The sequence below is a fragment of the Sarcophilus harrisii genome, chromosome 5 (genome assembly GCF_902635505.1).
Source record: "Sarcophilus harrisii chromosome 5, mSarHar1.11, whole genome shotgun sequence".
Classification (NCBI taxonomy): domain Eukaryota; kingdom Metazoa; phylum Chordata; class Mammalia; order Dasyuromorphia; family Dasyuridae; genus Sarcophilus; species Sarcophilus harrisii.
In genome coordinates, this window is record NC_045430.1 from 176945404 (window position 1) to 176963186 (window position 17783).

General features: G+C 43.6%; 1 protein-coding gene and 1 non-coding gene across 2 annotated transcripts; one reads left to right on the top strand and one right to left on the bottom strand.

The window, feature by feature from the left end:
* Positions 1-785: 785 nt before the first annotated feature.
* OPN1SW (opsin 1, short wave sensitive) lies at positions 786-6115 on the bottom strand. Its single transcript, XM_003771592.4, has 5 exons — positions 4972-6115; positions 4245-4413; positions 3121-3286; positions 2500-2739; positions 786-1305 (listed from the first exon to the last, which is right to left on the bottom strand). The coding sequence occupies exons 1-5, from the start codon at positions 5315-5317 to the stop codon at positions 1186-1188; spliced, it is 1041 nt and encodes a 346-aa protein (XP_003771640.1). The 5' UTR covers positions 5318-6115; the 3' UTR covers positions 786-1185.
* Positions 6116-17278: 11163 nt separating this feature from the next.
* Positions 17279-17350, top strand: TRNAP-AGG. The gene has a single exon. It is a non-coding gene; the product is annotated as a tRNA-Pro (tRNA).
* The last annotated feature ends 433 nt before the right edge of the window (positions 17351-17783 follow it).

Below are 17783 nucleotides of genomic sequence, written 5' to 3' on the forward strand. Positions count from 1 at the left end.
GGAGTGGTGGTTTCTTGAATAAAATGCAAAATGTATATATGAAACATTGAAGTCTCAGCAAAAGAACAAAGGTGATAACTTGAAGCAGCTCTTGTTGGCTCAAGGGCTTATGGTAATCAAAAGTTAAGTCAAGTACAGGCCAGCCTGGAGGCCGTATGGAAGAGCAAATGATTGCAGGGTACTGACGTGTTTGGTGTGTTATTTCTGACCTAATTTATTTAATATTGCTTTTTATTTTCAAAATATATACAAAGATAGTTTTCAACATCCATCCCTGCAAAAACCTTGTGTTCCAAATTTCTCCACAAACTTTTCTCTTCCAAAGTTTCTTTCCAAAATTTTCTTCCAAACTTCCCCCTTAGACAGCAAGCAATCCAATATATGTTAAATATGTGCAATTCTCTATATAGTAACACATTTAACATGCTGAAAGGAAAAAGATAAAAAGAAAAAACGCAAGCAAACAACAAAGAAGGTGAAAATACTGTATTGTGATTCACACAATCCCCCTTTTAGATGCAGATCATTTTCTTCATCACAAGTCTTGGAATTGGCCTGAAATCACCTCATTGTTGAAAAGAGCCTTGTCCATCAGTATTAATCATTGTATAGTCTTGTTGCTGTGAACAATGTTCTCCTTGTTCTACTCACTTCACTGGGCATCAATTCATGTCAGTCTCTCTAGGCTTTAATGAAATTATCCTGCTGATCATTTCTTATAGGAAACAATATTCCATAACATTCATAAAACTGTAACTTATTCAGCCATTCCCCAACTGATGGATATTCAGTTTCTTGTCGCAATAAAAAGGGCTGCCACAAACATTTTTGCATATATGGATCTGACCTAATTTTTCAAGGCCTTGTAAAGGTAGAGGAGGAAAAATTATTTCAGGATACAGTGATCAAACTACATGAAAATAATTCCTTCAGAGTCCATGTGAAAATTGTTTCAGAACAGAAGCTACATCGATACAGTCTGAGATAACCACTAGTTTAGGGAGGCAACAAATCAAGAAGAGCTATTAACATTTCATTAAGATGAGGGCAGAAAGGATTTGGAGAAAAATGATACTGAATACCTACTGCAGACTTGCCCACATATGGCCATCATCTTCTAAGAATTGAACAGAAGACAAACCCAGGCAAGTTGATCTGGTTGGTGAAGGGTCTCTATGAGGTCCCTTAACTAGGCCCAACTTGGCTTGAGGAAACAGTGGAGACTTCAGTTTTCTGAGAGCTGGTTGTTTCAGAATCATCTGTCATTGGCTTTTTACATATCATCTCCATGATGCAGGCATGGAACTACAAGGATAAGACAGTGGGAAATCATTCTACTGAGTAGGAAATGAGAATTCCAAATTCCAGTTGGTGCCCTAATGTGGAAAAAAGAAACTTGCATCTCTCCAAGTTACTGGCTTCATTTCATTTGGGGTTAATTTAGACTTTAAAGGTCCTTAACCTTTTGTATGTATCATGGATCCCTTCTCAGAATGTTTTTTTTTTTTTTTTTTTTTTTTTTATCTTTTTCCCAGCTGCATATTAAGACAATTGAACGTGAAAATTTTTCTCTCCCTGAAACACTAAACAATTTGTTATAGGTTGATACGTAAATATTCAATCATGCAAAAACATTACCCTATTAATCATGTAAAAGAAGAGAGACCCAACTAACTCCTACCAAAAAAAATGTAGAAATTAAAATTATGCTTCAAATAGAACAAGTATAAAATACCTGGGGTTATAAAGGAAACTGATGTATTAAAATGTTATCAAAATATTAAATTAGACCCCACGGTAAGAAACTTTGGCTTAGTCTCATTCTAGAGTGAGATTCTAGAAGCCAAACTAGAAGTCCAAAAGAATAGGCAAACTAGTCCTAACTGGTAGCGACTCCCAGGGGATGCTCTGGAAATGGCTTTTGGTTGGGTAAAACTTCTACCTCTTAGTACAGCGTAGGTCTCCATCCAACCTTCCCTAGTGTTCAAATTAAATCATCTTTTGGAAGAAAGAGCAAAATGGTATCCAGCAAAGCGTTTGGCCTGGCGAGAGTTTTCCTCCCACCACTCTAGCACAGGGCTGTTCAGACTCTAGTCTAAGCTAATTAATTTGGGGCCAAGCAGGACTGAAGGCTCAGAGATTCTTAGATACCCTCAGAGAGAACTGTCATTACACACTGTGGGGTGGCCGGTTGGGAGGATCGGAAGGATTGGGGAAGAGACAGTATGGAGCACAGTTTGGCAGAACACCCAGTTTTTTAGAGCCTTTTAAACACTTCGCTGGCAAAAAACTTGGATCTTTCCTTTTAAGGTCTTGGAGAATGTGTCCATTCTCTCGTGAGTAATCTTGTATTATCCCTTGGACATCCTCTCCAAGTTCAGCCGTACTGATCTCTACCCTTTAGCTAGTAATTGTTTTCTAAACCACCAGGAGTGTCTGTGGCTGAGTTTTTCAAGCACACAGTGTATCAGAGCTCCATTGTTGCTAAGGAAGCCTCACCTGCTTGTTCATGAAGCAGTAGATGATGGGGTTGTAGACGCAAGCACTCTTAGAGAAGAAGGCAGGGATGGTGACAAGCCGTAGGTCCAGCCCGTGGTTCCTATTGTTGACCATGTACATGGCCAGGGCGGCATAGGGCACATAGCAGAGGCAGAAGGAGCCCACCATCACCACCACCATGCGACTCACCTCCCGCTCTGCTTTCTGTGTGGTGGCTGACTCTTGTTGCTGGGCTGCAACCTGGGGGAAGAGGGCAGAGCTGAACCCTGGCCTTAAGAACTTGGGACCTGGTCACGCAGACTTGCACCCCAAGTTCCAGCTTGACTTCCCTGTGCCCATGCCCTTTGGCCCTGGTTCCAAGAAGGAGTCTCGTCTCTGCTGGTGATCTCTGCCATCTTCCCCATCAGGGTATCAACTGGGAACTTCAGGTGGTCCTCATCTGCCCTATAATCTTCCCCTGGATCAATAGCTCCTGCCTTGATACACATACTTCATGTGAAGCACTTTGGGACTCCTCTCTGCTGCAAGATGCCCTGCACAGTTGTGTCCCCCTGGCCAACCCCTCCTCCCCGCATCCAAGACACCTCCGCCCTCCTTGATCTTCAAGTAAGGAGTACTCACGGCTCGGAGGGCTCCCAGCAGCTGCGAGTAGGAGAAGCAGATGAGGGAGAGAGGCACAATGAAACAGAAAATGAAGAGGAACCACGTGTAGTATTCGCTGCGGTATTTTGTGCCTACTGTGTACCAGTCAGGGCCACAGGAGCACTGCAGGCCTTCGGGAATATACCTGCAGTGGGCAAGGAGAAGCCGTCATTGGGATGGGGAAGACAGGAAGAAAGGCTCATCGTGGCTAATGCCAGGATTTGTTTCATATACTTGCTATACATACTTGTAATGGCTTTTATTTTTCTTGGCTGTCTCAATGGGTGGGAAAGGGGAAGGAGGAAGAGAATTTGGAACCAAAAATAAAATAGAATTTTAAAAAAGTTAAACCCAAAGTTTTGGGGTTTTTTGGTGGGGAGTCAAGATATCTAGATCTTGTTGGATTTATGACCTGACTGCAGAAACTTGAGGCAAAGAATTTTTATTATCTGATAGCAGTATCAGTCATAATATAGACTAGTTTTATAAAGAGAAATAATCGGTATTCATTTCTCTTATCCAGACCATCCATTCATTCTCTCCTCATTCCCTCATTCTAGGGCCTTCGCTCTGTGTGAAGATCGTGTATTTTTAAATCAACAGGAGTCAGGAATTCAGGTTAGGGGAAAATCGTCAGTCTTTATTCTCAGTGAAGAAGGATCGGAGGTGGAAGAGAATCGGCAATAGCAATGTGTGCAGCTTAGTCAAGAAGCTAGCTCGACCAGCAGCCACACAACCAGCAGCTCGGAGTCTCGAACCCAGCCCAATCTCTCCCAGCTTGTCTTCTCCCCTCTCTCTGCCTCCACCCACCAAAATCGTCATTTCCTATACAACACATCAGGACTTGCACGGAGAGTGGGCAGGGATCATTCTTTATCCAATCATGTATATTAATAGAGTATAGCCCAATTACTATCTAGCCTCATGTACTTGGGACCTCAGTGCATCAGCTCAAACCTCAGCCCATTACAGCTCTGGAACTTTTCGCTGAATACAGCTTTAAGTTTTTAGGGATGAAAATCCTAGTTGGTAACAGATCATATTTTAGTTCTTTTCCCAGCATTAGGCTCCCAGGCTTAATTCTACCCCCGCTTTACTCTCACCGGCTCCAGCCAAAGAAGGGTGGGATGGAAACCCCAATGCCGATGACCCAAGTAGCCAGGACCACCATCGTTGCATGCTTGGAATGGAAGCGGAAGTTGCCAAAAGGTTTACAGATGACAATGAAGCGCTCAAAGGCAAGGAAGGCCAGTGACCAGCCCGTCACCAAACCTGAAGTCGGACAGGAGGACAAGCTGAGTAAAGGGAGGAGCTTTCCTGGGAGAGCAGCTAAGCCTTTCCTTGGTGTATTGCAGGTTCCTTTAGCAGTCTGATGAAGCCTATGGGGACCTCAGAACAATGTTTTTAAATGCACAAAATAAAAAATGTGATTACAAAAGAAACCCATTGTATTGAAATAAAAATGTGACTCCCATACAGGCTCGTGGATCCCCTTGAAGAGTACATGGGCTTCAGGTAAAGAAGCCTTGGTCTAGGGAAAGCCAAACAAAGGGACATTTAAGTTCAGAACATAGAGGAGCATATTCCGGGGAAAGCACAGGTGGAATGAGAAAAGAATAGGTCTAAGGGGTAGGACTGACTTTCCACCGGGTGAGAATCAGCCTAGACTCCTGCCCTCCTTCCCTACCCTGCAATTCATTAGCTCCCAAACTTAAAACTACCCCCAGCACTCTCCTTCCCGAGAAGCTGCTTTGGTGATGCGCCCCAGGTCCGACAGCCTGGTCTGGGAGGGCCCAACACTGGGGCCCCGCTCTCTGCCTTCCTTTGTACCTGCCACAGAGCCCAGGAAGCCCTCCATCGCACAGACATGGCGGCCAAAGACGAAGTAGCCTTGGGAGCTAGACACAAAGACCGTGAAGACAGAGAAGACACAGAAGATGAAACCGGCCAAAGAGATGTTGACCAGGATGTAGTTGAGTGGCTGGCGCAGCTTCTTGTAGCGAAGTGTGGCAATGAGCACCACGCCATTGAGGGGCGTCCCTGCGAAGAAGACAAAGCCCATGAAAGCCGTCTGCAAGTGGAAGGCCCAGGCCGGAGCAATGTGGTACTGGGGGCCATCCCATGGGCCCACCGGCGAGATGTTCTTAAACAGGTAGAACTCCTCATCCCCTGACATCTTGCTCTTGGATTGTCTATCAGTATGCCCACTTGCTTCCTCTTATAGATTATGTCTCCCCACCCCTACCACAAACCACCTTGAAAAGTCCCTCAAAGCCACTTATGGGTCCCCTGGAAGATCAGGGAGGAAATTAAATCCTAAATACAAAGTTTGGGATTAGGGATTCTTGAGCTCCCTAATCCCCCTGTTATTTTGTTCCGTGACCCCGGAGCTATTGGTATACTGTCAGGGAGTTTGAGGCTGGGTTTAGGGCATGAGGAGAGAGGCCTGGGAAGACCAGGACACGGGAAATGGGCACACAAACTGGGCTCTTTTCATCACCTCCTTTGTCAGCCTGTAAGAGCTCCAGAGGCCGCTTCCTGTTACTCCACACCGGTGCCCTGGGGGGGGGGGGGTCCTGCTCCACAACAAGGCTCCCTGCTCTCAGCCCTTCCTCACCTTAGCTGAGGGAGGGAATCTACCATCCTGCCGCTGCCCTCTCCCCAGACCTCCCTCCCCTCAGCCCCCAAATTATCTCCTCCTTTCAGGATGAGAAGCCGGAACGGACAGGGGACCCAGGACCATGGCATCAGTGCCGACAGGCTGTGAGCCAGCTCGGGAGGGGATGCCCAGAGTCAGTGAGGTCACCCCCAAGAACACCATGGCAGTGACATAGAGCCCAGGGCTCTAAAGCAAATTTTCCCCCATAACTTGAACAGGGCCAGAGGCAAGAGGGTTCATGTCCCCATTTTATATGGACAGAGCAGGCAGCAAGGAGCCAGGACAGAGTCAGAATCGATATTTGGGAGAAACAGAAGTAGGACAGGTCACAGGGAGGCTCCACTATCATAAGAGCTGATAGAAAGGGACATACAGATCTTTCTTGGCCCCGACTCCTGAGCAAAGCAAGGGCAGGAGGAGGTCTCTGATTCACCCCTGCATTTTTATGTTTAGTAAATGATGCTGACCACCAGCTGAGGGCAGGAACCAGCTTCAAGGATAAATGTAAATCCTCAATTGCAACCCCTCAATCCCAGCTTCCACAACTTCTCCCTGCTCCCCAGAGAGCAATCAGAGTGCTGCCTTTCTTTTCTCCATCTCTCAGTATTTTTCATGGCTCTCATTAGCACTATAAATCACAGTTTCTTAGGAAAGGCAAGAAATGCCCTCCCCTTTCAAAAACAAAACCTTCCAAGTATTCTTCCTTTCTCTAAGGACCAATGTTCCCTTCTTGGACTTTTTTTTTTGGTTCCTTTTCAATATTTTGATTATTCTGCACTCTTTCTTCCTGAGTGGGACCGGTTACATCTGCCCCTTACAGTTCCAGGGTACCTTTTGGGGGTTGGGGGTGTATCTAACACCGCTAGCTCCATCTCCCATTGCAGTGTTTTTCCACTGTTTACTGCCAGCAATTAGTGCCCTGGTTCTATTTAACTAAGCAACATCAATAAGCTTTTTCAAAAGGATATTTACTGGGAAGACATAACAAGAAAAAAATTATAAATGCTTTTCCCTCCAACACCTGAGGGACATCCCATTCTTTGTATTGCATTAGTCCCTGTGGAGAGTAGGCTCAGGCTTAACAAGATTTTGACATAGTATTCACACCACCAGATTGACTTCCCAAATGAGATGTGGCTGATGAGTAGATGAATCCTTGTCTGTTACTGCCGGGCTGGCTCAAGACAATCACTGGACGTTCTTCACCATCTAGTCCAGCTGGACTCCTAGTGGTTCCCTCTTCTGATCTCGTGAAGCTCTCAGCTTTGTTGCCCTCTCCAACATCTTTCACTTAAAACAGGAAAGAATAGATACGGCGGGACCACACAGCCCTGGTAAGGAGATGGAAGCCTGAAGCCATCTTCACTGTGCCTTCCTTTCCTCACATTAGGTAGGAATAAGCACTTCCTTGCCATTGATGTTTTTTGAATGCACCTTAGGCCATCCAGTCGACAGTCTGTCTCTCTCACGTGGTTAGCAGTACAGAATTAATTAAGGAACATCTGCATATGCTCCAAATTAGGAATGGGAGAAAGGCATATTGTATTAAACTCTGTAAATATGTCATTGGAGCTTCACAGCAACCCTGGAAGGATGATTTTATTATAATTATATTATTAATCAGTTGAGGAAACTGAGGCAAATATTTAGGTGACTTTCTCAGGCTCACAGATTGTGAGTATCCAAGGCTGGATTTGAACCCCAGTCCAGCCTCTATCCACTGCACCACCTAGCTGCTTCAAAGGAACTTCTTTTATACATCAGGTTCGTCCAGAACAGACCTTCCCAAAGCAAAGACTCGTATATACAGAAATACATATAACAGATGTTTTTGTAGTGGCAAAGAACCACAAACTGCAGATCTATTGGGGAATTACTGAATGATTATGGTATGTGAATAAATACAAGGAAAGAGATGAGTTCAGACTTAAAGGAATTGATTTAGAATATGAAGAACCAGCATAAAATATTTTACAATAACAACAGTGTAAAGACAAATATCTTTGAAAGACTTAATGATTCTGAGCATTGTAATGATCAAGACTCCAGAGGATCAGCGATAATGTGTATCACCCACCTCCTGACAGAAAGATGGACTCAAGCTGCAAAATGAGGTGCACATTATAGGAAATTGTTTTGCTTGAGTATACATATTTGTTATAAAAGGCTTTTTTCCCCCTTTCTTTTCAATGGGGAACTGGAGTAGATAGGGAGATAAGAAGAGAGGTAGGTAGAAGTAGAGTTCCCCTCCTTCTAAAATTAAGAAAGAACAAAAAGGAAGCCAGAAGAGATTCCAGACAAACAGAATAGTCTTGAAAGTTACATGTTGAATTTATTACATGCTTAAAAAAGCAAGTTGTATGTTAGAAATTTGCAATTCAATGTATAATTTCCTTTTCTATGTTATATATGGAAATGCTCATTTTGTTTGTTTTGTTATGTTCAGAATAAAAAAAATGAGTAAAATTTAAAAATAAAAGACCTCCAGTGAAGATCCATCCATGACTTCCCCAGTAAGGGGCATCAAGGAAAGTTAGTGGAATCTTAGGGATGGCCAGTTGGTCATTTTGGAATTAAGAAGATCTGAGTTCAAATCTACCCTCAGATATTTACTAGTCATGTGGCTCTAGACAAGCCACCCAACCACTCTGTGCCTCAGTTTCTTCATCTGTAAAATGAGGATAATAATAGCACTCACCTCCTAGGATAGTAATGAAGATCAACTGAGATCATATTTATAAAGCTCTTTGCAAACCTTAAAGCACCATACAAATGTTAGCTCTTATCAGAGAATATTAAAAAGTGTCCAGGGCTAGGAGATAAGGGGTCTCATTGTATTTATCTCCAGGCACTCCATTTTAAAAAAGAATTTGATAATCCATGATTTCCACAGGGGGCAAGCAGGATGGTGAAAAGGTTAGAGTCATTGTCGTGGGACGATGACTGAAGGCACTGAGAATGTTTTGTCTGGAGGAGGGATGCCTTGGAAGGTGGGAAAGGGTATTACAGCTGTACCATGGAGGAGTAATGAGATCTGTTCTGCTTGAGAATTAGAAGCAATTGTTCGAATTGAACATAGAGATGAATTTACCCTTGAAGGAAGGAAGGCCTTCCTAACAATCAGAACTAACCCGAAGTGAGATGCTGCAGAGCTGAGTGAATTTACTGTCTGCCTGTCAGCATTAATTTGCATCTACTTCCTATATGCTTATGTAAGGGGACCGATGAGGGAGGGGGGGTGAGACGTGTCCAGATCTCCCAACATGGACCCCCTCCCCCGCATCCTGGCTCTCTTACCACATGGGTAGGAGTGGCCTCCTTTGATTGGCTGTGTGGCCAAACCAGGCCAGACTGAGCTAGTCCCTCGGCTCTCTTGCTGCATCCAGAGGACGAAGATCGCAGCTCAGCCACAGTGTAGATGCCACGAGCTGGCCCGGGAGAAGTGGGCCTGATGGTGTCCGTTTCTGTTCTGTTACTTGTCCCCAGCTTTAGCATTCTCCCTGGATCGGGGAATTCCAGCCATGCCGACCTTGGAGTCAGGCCTGGCAGGGTGCTGGCACTTGAGACCAAAGGCACTGTGGACTTGGAACTTGGGACTGTGCTATATAGGAACTGAATCCCCTCTCCCAAAACTGAGGTGGTGGAAGGGGAAAGGGAGATTAAGTATCACATGTTGGGCAGCAAGTTTGTATATTTATCATTATACCTTTTGATGTAAATATTCTTTTATAAATGCTATCCCAATGGCTCCTGGTACAAGGGATAATCCCCTGTGCTGGAGGAAACTGGAGGGTGGGACTGGAGCCCTTTGTGAAGAGCTAACCTCCAGACCCCCTTAAGAGCAATGGAGAAGCCTGGGCAGGGGTGAAATGTAACATATGTGGCCTTCCTGGCAGGCGGGCCCAGGGAAGCCAGTGTTACCTTGACACATATACATGTTGTTTCCCCAGACAGAATGAAATCACCTCACAGGGGACGTTGCTACCCAGTCACTTGGGAGGTGCTGAATGATGCTTGTTGATTGACAGATTCTTGTTCAGGTTTGGGTTGGGCTTCTGAGGCCCCATCCAGCTCTCAGATTCTATAGTCCTGCGGGTCCTTCACTCTAATGGCAGAGGGAGGGAAAAGGAGAAGGGAAGAGTCTAGTTCTACTCCACCATGGGATCAGCAGGGTCACAAAGAGAAGTCCAAAGAATTTTTTTTTGTTCCAAGTTCTCTCTCACCCTCCCTCTAGCTTCTTCCTTACCCAATGAGAAGGCAAGCAAGATATCAATTATACATGTGAAGTTATGCAAAACCTATTTCCATATTGCCAAAAAAGCAAGAAAAACAAAATGAAAAAAACATGCTTCAATCTGCAATCAGTTCTCTTTCTTTCTCTGGAAGGGAACAGCAGTTTTCATCATGAATCCTTTGGAACTGTCTTGGACTATTGTATTTATCAGAGTAGATGTCTTTCCCAGTTGTTCATTATTACAATATTACTATTACTATTACTGTGTCTTCTCACTTCGCTTTGTATCATTTCATATAAGTCTTCTCAGGTTTTCGTGAACCTCGCTCCCTTCTCATTTCTCATAGCACAATAATACTCCATTATACAACTTGTTCAGTGATTCCCTAATGGATGAGCATCTCACCAATTACCAGTTCTTGCCACCACACAGAGAGCTGTTATAAATACAGATCCTTTCCCTTTTACTTTGATCTTTCTGAAATATAGACCTGGTAATGATATTCCTGGGTCAGAGGGAATACATAGATTTATAGCCCTTTGGACATAGTTCCCAATAGTTCTCCAACATGATTGGACCAGTTCAAATGCTAGTTTTAATAGAGAAAAGAAATTAGATTTCAACTAAGAGAAGAACCAAAGTTGGTTATTCAATCTGCCTCACCTATTGGTCTAGGCATAAAGGTAAATTAAAGCAGAGAATAGAACTATGCAAACCAGAAAACCAGTAGAATCAGATAGAGCCCAGGGAGAATATGAGATAGGATTTCAGATTGGAGAAGGTTGTGCTTCCTTCAGACACTGCCAGTCAATATAATTCTAAATATAACCCATGGCATATCGCTTGAAGTTCTGGGCTCCGAGGACCAGGTTTAACCTTGAAGGGCTCTTGATAATAACTCTAAAAGTTTATTTTCCTTTCCACCCAGCAGTCTCCTTGGGAGTATCAGAATTTGTGTCTATTAAGGACCTAGAGTCTGACTATTGAAAGCTACTAAGGACGGCAAACCATTAACATAGTATATAGGTTTATTCAAAGGCACATAAAGAACAAACAAGGGGAAGGGGTATTTATACAGTGTCTACTAAATACCATGCACTTTACAAACATGATCTCCTTTACTTCTAACAACAACCCTACAAGGTAGTTACTGTTAATAGTCCCATTTTATAGCTGAGCAAACAGGCAAAAAGATGACTTGTCCAGTGTCACACAGCTGGTACATGTCAGAGGCCAGATTTGAACTCAGATCTTCCTGACTCCAGATGCAGTGCCGTATTCATTGCCCCATCAGCTGCCCCTAAGCAGTGACCTGTTTCCAGGTTAAGTAGTGTTCCTTTTCCCCTACTTCCAGAGTCAATCACAGTTCTTAAAAATAAATTCACAAAACCAGTAGATGAAGTCCCAACTGTGTGACTGGAGGGGATAATTTCCCTGGGAACCTTCCCATTACCTCTTTTCCTCTAGAGTCTCAGCTTACCTCCCAATTTAGACATCCTTACATAGAGTCTGCATTGTGTTTCTCAGCTCTTGGCTCTGCCCAGGTCAATGAAACTACCATTGGTCCCCCTGTGGCTCACCATTCCATGCTTACCTAGGAAGGAGTTACTCCCTTTGTAATGGCACCATATTTTCCTCTTGCCCATAATGCAGAAATTCTATTTTTCTTCATAGAACATTCTCTCAGGTTTTAAAAAATTAGATGTTTCATTAAAATAATATTAAACATCAAGAACGTTTGCTTAGAAACTTTATACTTAAATTTCAACACATAAAGTATCACAATATGTTTTCACTTTTTCTCTTCAAATTTTCATTATGATTCTTGGTCCATTCATTTCCATGTACTTTTTCTCATATTCACAAGCATGAGTCTGGCATTTTTCATCCATTCTGCACATGGGAGGTACAAACCTGCTCATGTTCTATCAAATAAAATCCTTTCTGTAGTCTGTTACATATATTTTTGTGTTATCACATTTAAAAAGTATATACTTTCTACTTAGTTGCTTTTTGAAAAGTCTCAACTTTGTCACAGTTGGACAAAGGGGAAGAAGGGTTTTGTTCATGCTAAAACTAAGAGATTATAAGGAAACTGAGTATTTCAGAGGCCAAACAAAGAATTATGGCAGTAGGAGAGCATGGGGCTCCCCTTCCTCAATCCAAACCTGGGGGATGAATTGATTAAAGAAAAAAAAAGTTTTAGAGCTCAGAGAACCACAGGAGGTCAAAGAGGGATGGAATGCCAGACATTGTGTTGTCCAGCTTGAGCCTGATCAAAGATTCCCCAGCACAGCTTTTCCAGTTATTAAGCATACATCTAGTCTTGGACTGAAAATTTCTACTAAGAGAGGAGCTGACAAGGCCATCCATTTCATTTTGGGATAATTCTCACTGTTTAGGATATTTTTCCTTACATCAAATTAAATTCTGTTCTTTTGTCCCCACAGTGTCATTCCACATTCTCCCTGGGTTATTTTCCCACAGATGCCTCTAGTTTCAAGCCATTAAGAAGCTATTCGGGGTGATTAATATCACCCAGTGTTCTTTATGGGGCTGAATTAGGACAGATCCAAGGAACAGGCTAAAGAAGCATGAAAGAGATTGGATGGAGTGACACTCTCTGAAACAAAAGCAAGGGCTTTCTAGAATTTCAGTCAGGATCCTTTTTCTTGAACCTAAACAAAATCTAAAACTCTTGAACTTACCTCCTCAGGAGATGGATGCATGGAATAAATCAGCTCCTTATAAGATCATATTTTCATTTTTGTCCTTGTATCCCCAGCACTCAGCACAGTATCTTGCATGTAGTAGGTACTTACAAAATGTTTGTTGATTGATTTCTTGTCCACTGGTCCTTTTAATCCTGTCAGATTCTTCATGATGCCATGTAGAGTTTTTGTGGCAAAGATACTGAAGTGGTTTGCCATTTCCTCTTCCAACTCATTTTTTTCTCAGTATTATCTTATTTTTCCAAATACATGTAAAGATAGTTTTTAATATTCATTTTTGTAAGATTTTAAGTTCCAAATTTTTTCTCCCTTCCTCCCTTACCTTCCCCCTTCCCCAAAATAGCAAGCAATCTGAAATAGTTTGTACATGTACAATCATTTTAAACATACTTTTATATTTTTCATGTTGTGTAAGTAAAATCAGACCAAAAGGGAATAAGAAAGAAAAAGCAAACAGAAAAAAAGAGGTGAAAATACTATGCTTTGATCTATATCCAGTCTCCATAGTTTTCTCTCTGGACGCAGATAGTATTTTCCATCCTAAATCTATTCTCTAGCTCATATTACAGATGAGGAAACTGAGGCAAAGTGAGTTAAGTGACTTGCCCAAGGTCACACAGCCTGTAAAATGTGAGAAGCTAGATTTGAATTCAAGACCAAGGAATCTTCTTAACTCTAGTACATGTACTAGAGTACATGTACTAGCCACTGTACTACATGGCTACCCCAATGATCAATAGATGCAAACCTTTGTATTTCTCCTTCAAATTGAGCAGAGTCTGAGCTAGTCTACGCTCCCTGTGGCTGTTACTGCTCTGTGGAAGACCTTCTCAGAGATTGCCTTGGTCTGCAGAAGTGGGCCTCTGGCCAGGCTCCAGGCCCCAGGCCCCATGCTGCTTCCTCATACACTAGGGAGGTCCATGAATTGGGCCACAGCCACACTCATGGCTTGGGAAATCCAGCCTCCAGGACCCTCAGATTCCCTAGAACTTAGGCACTCTTCCAGGCCTGCCTTCTCTCACCTTATCAGCACTGGCCTCCCCTCACTCTGGCTCTGGCTCTTGCTCTCCTTATTCAGACAGCAAGGGTTGATAAAGACAATAGTCCCCAAACTGATTCAGTGGTAGCACAGTGTTTGGGTAACAGGGACGTCAGGAAGATAAGAGTGGGCTGTAAGGGGATGTGAAAGTACAGTGTGGTCACGGGCGCTGTGGATTCCAAAACCAAATAAATGTTTTTGGAGGTGTAGGCCTGTGGCAATACTTCATGGCGAACTTTAACCTCAGAAGAAGATTGTGGGAAGGACTCATGTTGATAATGGATCCATGCTCCAGATGTGTAAATAGTCCCTGCACGTGGAGCAGCAATCTGGAATGTCTACAAGATGCAGCTGATTAAAATTCTCCATGATGGCTCGAGCCTACCTGTGCAGGATCGTTAGCCATCACTGCCCTGCACACATGCCATGATTCTGCCAAACTGTTTTTCTTCCTGTTCCGTACACCAAAAAATTGTAGCATATCTCCCATCTTTGTGTTCTTGCAGAGGCTGTTCTCCACTCCTAGAGCACCCTCCTTGCTACCTTTGCCTTGAAGAATCCCTAGTTGCCTTCAAAGCTCAGCAGAAGCATCATCTTCAACTTGAGGCCTGTTTAACCTCTCCAGATGCTATCCCCTCCAAACTATACTATTTTAAATGTTTTATTCTAAATGTAACAAACACCAAATAAAATGGGCAGCCTTGGAAAGGAGAGAGAGAAAAGAGACAGAAGAGAGAAAGAGACAGAGAGACAGCCAGAGACAGAGATGGAGAGAGACAGCCAGAGAAGAGAGAGAGAGAGAGAGAGAGAGAGAGAGAGAGAGAGAGAGAGAGAGAGAGAGAGAGAGAGGATAGCAGGTCAGAAAACTTCAGACTGGGTATACTCTGTGAACCTGGCTAAAATATGGTGTGACCCAGAAACCCCGGATTTGTTTCTTGGTCTCCAGATGACTTGAAGATGACTGTCCACTAAGTCATGAGGAAGTCCCCACTCAGCCAACTGTAAGAAAAGACAAAAGACAAGGGGCTATGCCCTCTTTTGTGCACTGCACATTGGAGCCCTTCCTGCTTGTGCCCTGAGTAATCGCAGCAAGGAGAGGAGGGGGCTCCCTGTTCCCTCACCATCCTTAGTGGCAATGGCTGCTGGAGCACAGGACAAAGAGGCAGGAGACATCCAGGGGCCTCTTCCCTGAGCACAGACCTACAGGATCTGGAGGGATGTTCTCAGCTTGGTGGCCACTTCATGCATCCCCAGCCAGTGCTGGCTGCCAGCAGGAGCTGCTTCCTGTGACTACTCTTCTGAAAGGAAAAGGACAACCATAGGATCATTCTGAACCTGAAAGAAATCAGAAACCGTCCTTGCTGTTCCCAGAGTCACTGGGTGCAAGCCTAAGATGAAATCAAGATGTTTGTTCAGCAGCCCCACAAAATGGAGAGCCTGATGGAGGACCATGGGGGAAGCCGTTATTTTTAATAATTGGCTCTTAGGAAGCTTCAGTATTTCTTTTGTGATGGAGGAAATGCATAGCTAATCTATAGTTTCTATCCATTTTGTGCACTGAACATTTTCAAGAGTTTGGGAATTTGTGTGTGTGTGTGTGTGTGTGTGTGTATTTAAGGTATAAATCTGTTCTAAGCTTTTTTTTTTCCCCCTGAGGCAATTAGGGTTAAGTGACTTGCCCAGGGTCACACAGCTGGAAGTGTTACATGTCTGAGATCAGATTTGAACTCCCATCCTTCTGACTTCAGAGCTGGTGTTCTATCCACTGCGCTTTCTTTATCTTATCTTATATGCGCTTTATCCCTAGGTTTTATCTTAAAGGGATTCCCTGCCTCACCCCAAGATTGGAAGCATAAAGAGCCACAGAGGTTATTTTCCCTCCAAGGATCACACTCTGTTTGGCTTCTGAAGCTCCTTCTACTCTGAGCCCTCCTTCCCTCACTCCTCCCCATCCCCATGCCCTCTGCAATATAATGCCATGGACCTCCTTCCTATTCCTCACATACAAAACTTTATCTCCAGACTTTAAGCATTTTCCTCTGGCTATGCCCAATTCTGGAGTGCCCTTCCATGTCATTTCCATCTCTTGGCTTCCTTTTAAGTTTGCTAAAATGCCACAATCTGAAAGTCTTTCCCAGCCCTTCATCAAAGTGTCCTCCCTCAGAAGGAATCTTGTGTGAATCTTATTTGCAAATTTGCGTGCAGTCCCACTCCATCCAATAGACTGTGAGGGCTTAAGAACAGGGACAACTTTGCCTTTCTTACTACTATACCTGGCACATAACATGTACTTAATAAATGCTATGTGACTGGACACAAAGAAGCCAGCCTCTAACAGACGCTCCTATTTGGGATCAGGTTCACCTTTGAGATCAATGTGGACTCCATAGGAATCCAGAGCAGGAGTCTTGACTTCTGCTTTTTGAAGTTTTCCCTGATCTTAGTGATTTCCCTCTGAGACCACTCCCAAATTATCCTACATGCTTTGTTTCCACATATTTTTTTTTGCCCGTTCTCTCTCCCATGAGACGGTAAGCTCTTTGGGCCTGGGGACTATTTTTTACCCTTTTTGGTATCCCCAGTTCTGAGCACAGTGCCCAGCACATATCAGATGCTTAATAAACTGTAGTAAATGGATTGCTTGTTGATTGACGTTGGTTAGCTGATGTTTCAGGGTTAGGGAAAGTTAAAAATAGCAGGAAGCAAACTACAGATCTAAGTAGAAATCTTCCAGGATTGCCTTACAGTTTACAAGAACATTTTCATACACATTATCTTATTTTGATCCTCACCACAATCCACTGTAATGCAGAAAGAATAGGTATTGCCAATGAAACATGGGAAGCTTAAGGCAGATGAAATGATCTAGAACCGAGGGCATCTACCCAGTCCTGAAGCCAGCATTCATTCCAATAGACTGAATTCTTCGTTCTCCTCTCACTTATAAACACTACTGCCTACTTCCCCTTTTCATGTCTTGGGTTAAAGGAAGCCTTCCCTTGCTCATAGTAACACTTAGTGGGCTTGGGATTTGTTTGTTTTATGGACATAGTGGGAGGTGGAGACTTAAATATAGAAGACTGCGATGAAGCTCATTTCCTAGAGTTTTGAAGAAAAAGGAATAGTAGGAATAGTTGCTGGATGTTACGAATTCATTCTGTTCCCATCCATGTTTTAGAAGTGAATGCATTTGCTGTCTGGTCCTTCCCCCTTCCCCCCAAGCCCCACCCCCACCCCAAAGCCACAACTCAGTATATACATAAAGACCAGCATCCAGAGCAAAGACTCTCCAGGCTGTAGCACTGAAGCTGGGAAGGGGAGGAGAGAAAGTTCAAAGAGTGAGGCGGAGTGCAGCCAAGGCCTGGGCTGAGAGCCAGGTAGGCTGGAAGGGGAGAGAGCAACCGCCAGTAACCAGAAGACTTGGATGCTGACGATGTGGCAAAATCACATCTGGACAGCTGCTTCTATCACGGGCTCGTTGGTCTAGGGGTATGATTCTCGCTTAGGGTGCGAGAGGTCCCGGGTTCAAATCCCGGACGAGCCCCATTTTACTTAATTTTTTTTTTTTTTAAATTTCACATTTTGGGTGAACAGGCAGGTTAGTTCCTCCATCTTTAAAATGAGAGGGTTGGTCTACGTGGCCCCTGAGGTCCTTTCCAGCACTTGTTCTAGGTTAATGACCATTTTAGAGCCAAAAACTGCCACTGAATTTCCCCAAACGCATCTTGTGCTTTCATCATACTAAATGTCTCTGGCTTTCACAAAAGCCAGACAGGCACAGGATAGTTAAGATGCAATTGGGGAATTTTGGGCAAAACAGTTTTCTTTATGAGTCAGTGTCCTTAATTGTAAAAGGGCTTTAGCCTAGATGGTCCTTGAGGTCCCTTCTAGGTCTGACATTCTCTGAGGATGAGAATGCTCAGGGTTGATGGTCTGACCAGCTTTCCTGGCTTAGTCTCCCTTCTAGTGATTCACAA

What these genes read in the sequence shown, in the direction of transcription:
- OPN1SW (XM_003771592.4), bottom strand. Translation starts at nt 5,317, where the DNA reads ATGTCAGGGGATGAGGAGTTCTACCTGTTTAAGAACATCTCGCCGGTG. An exon ending in CCCTTCTTTGGCTGGAGCCG is followed by an intron (nt 3,287 to 4,244) that starts GTGAGAGTAAAG and finishes TGCCCACTGCAG; the next exon opens with GTATATTCCCGAAGGCCTGC. An exon ending in ACTGCTTCATGAACAAGCAG is followed by an intron (nt 1,306 to 2,499) that starts GTGAGGCTTCCT and finishes TTATCCTTGTAG; the next exon opens with TTCCATGCCTGCATCATGGA.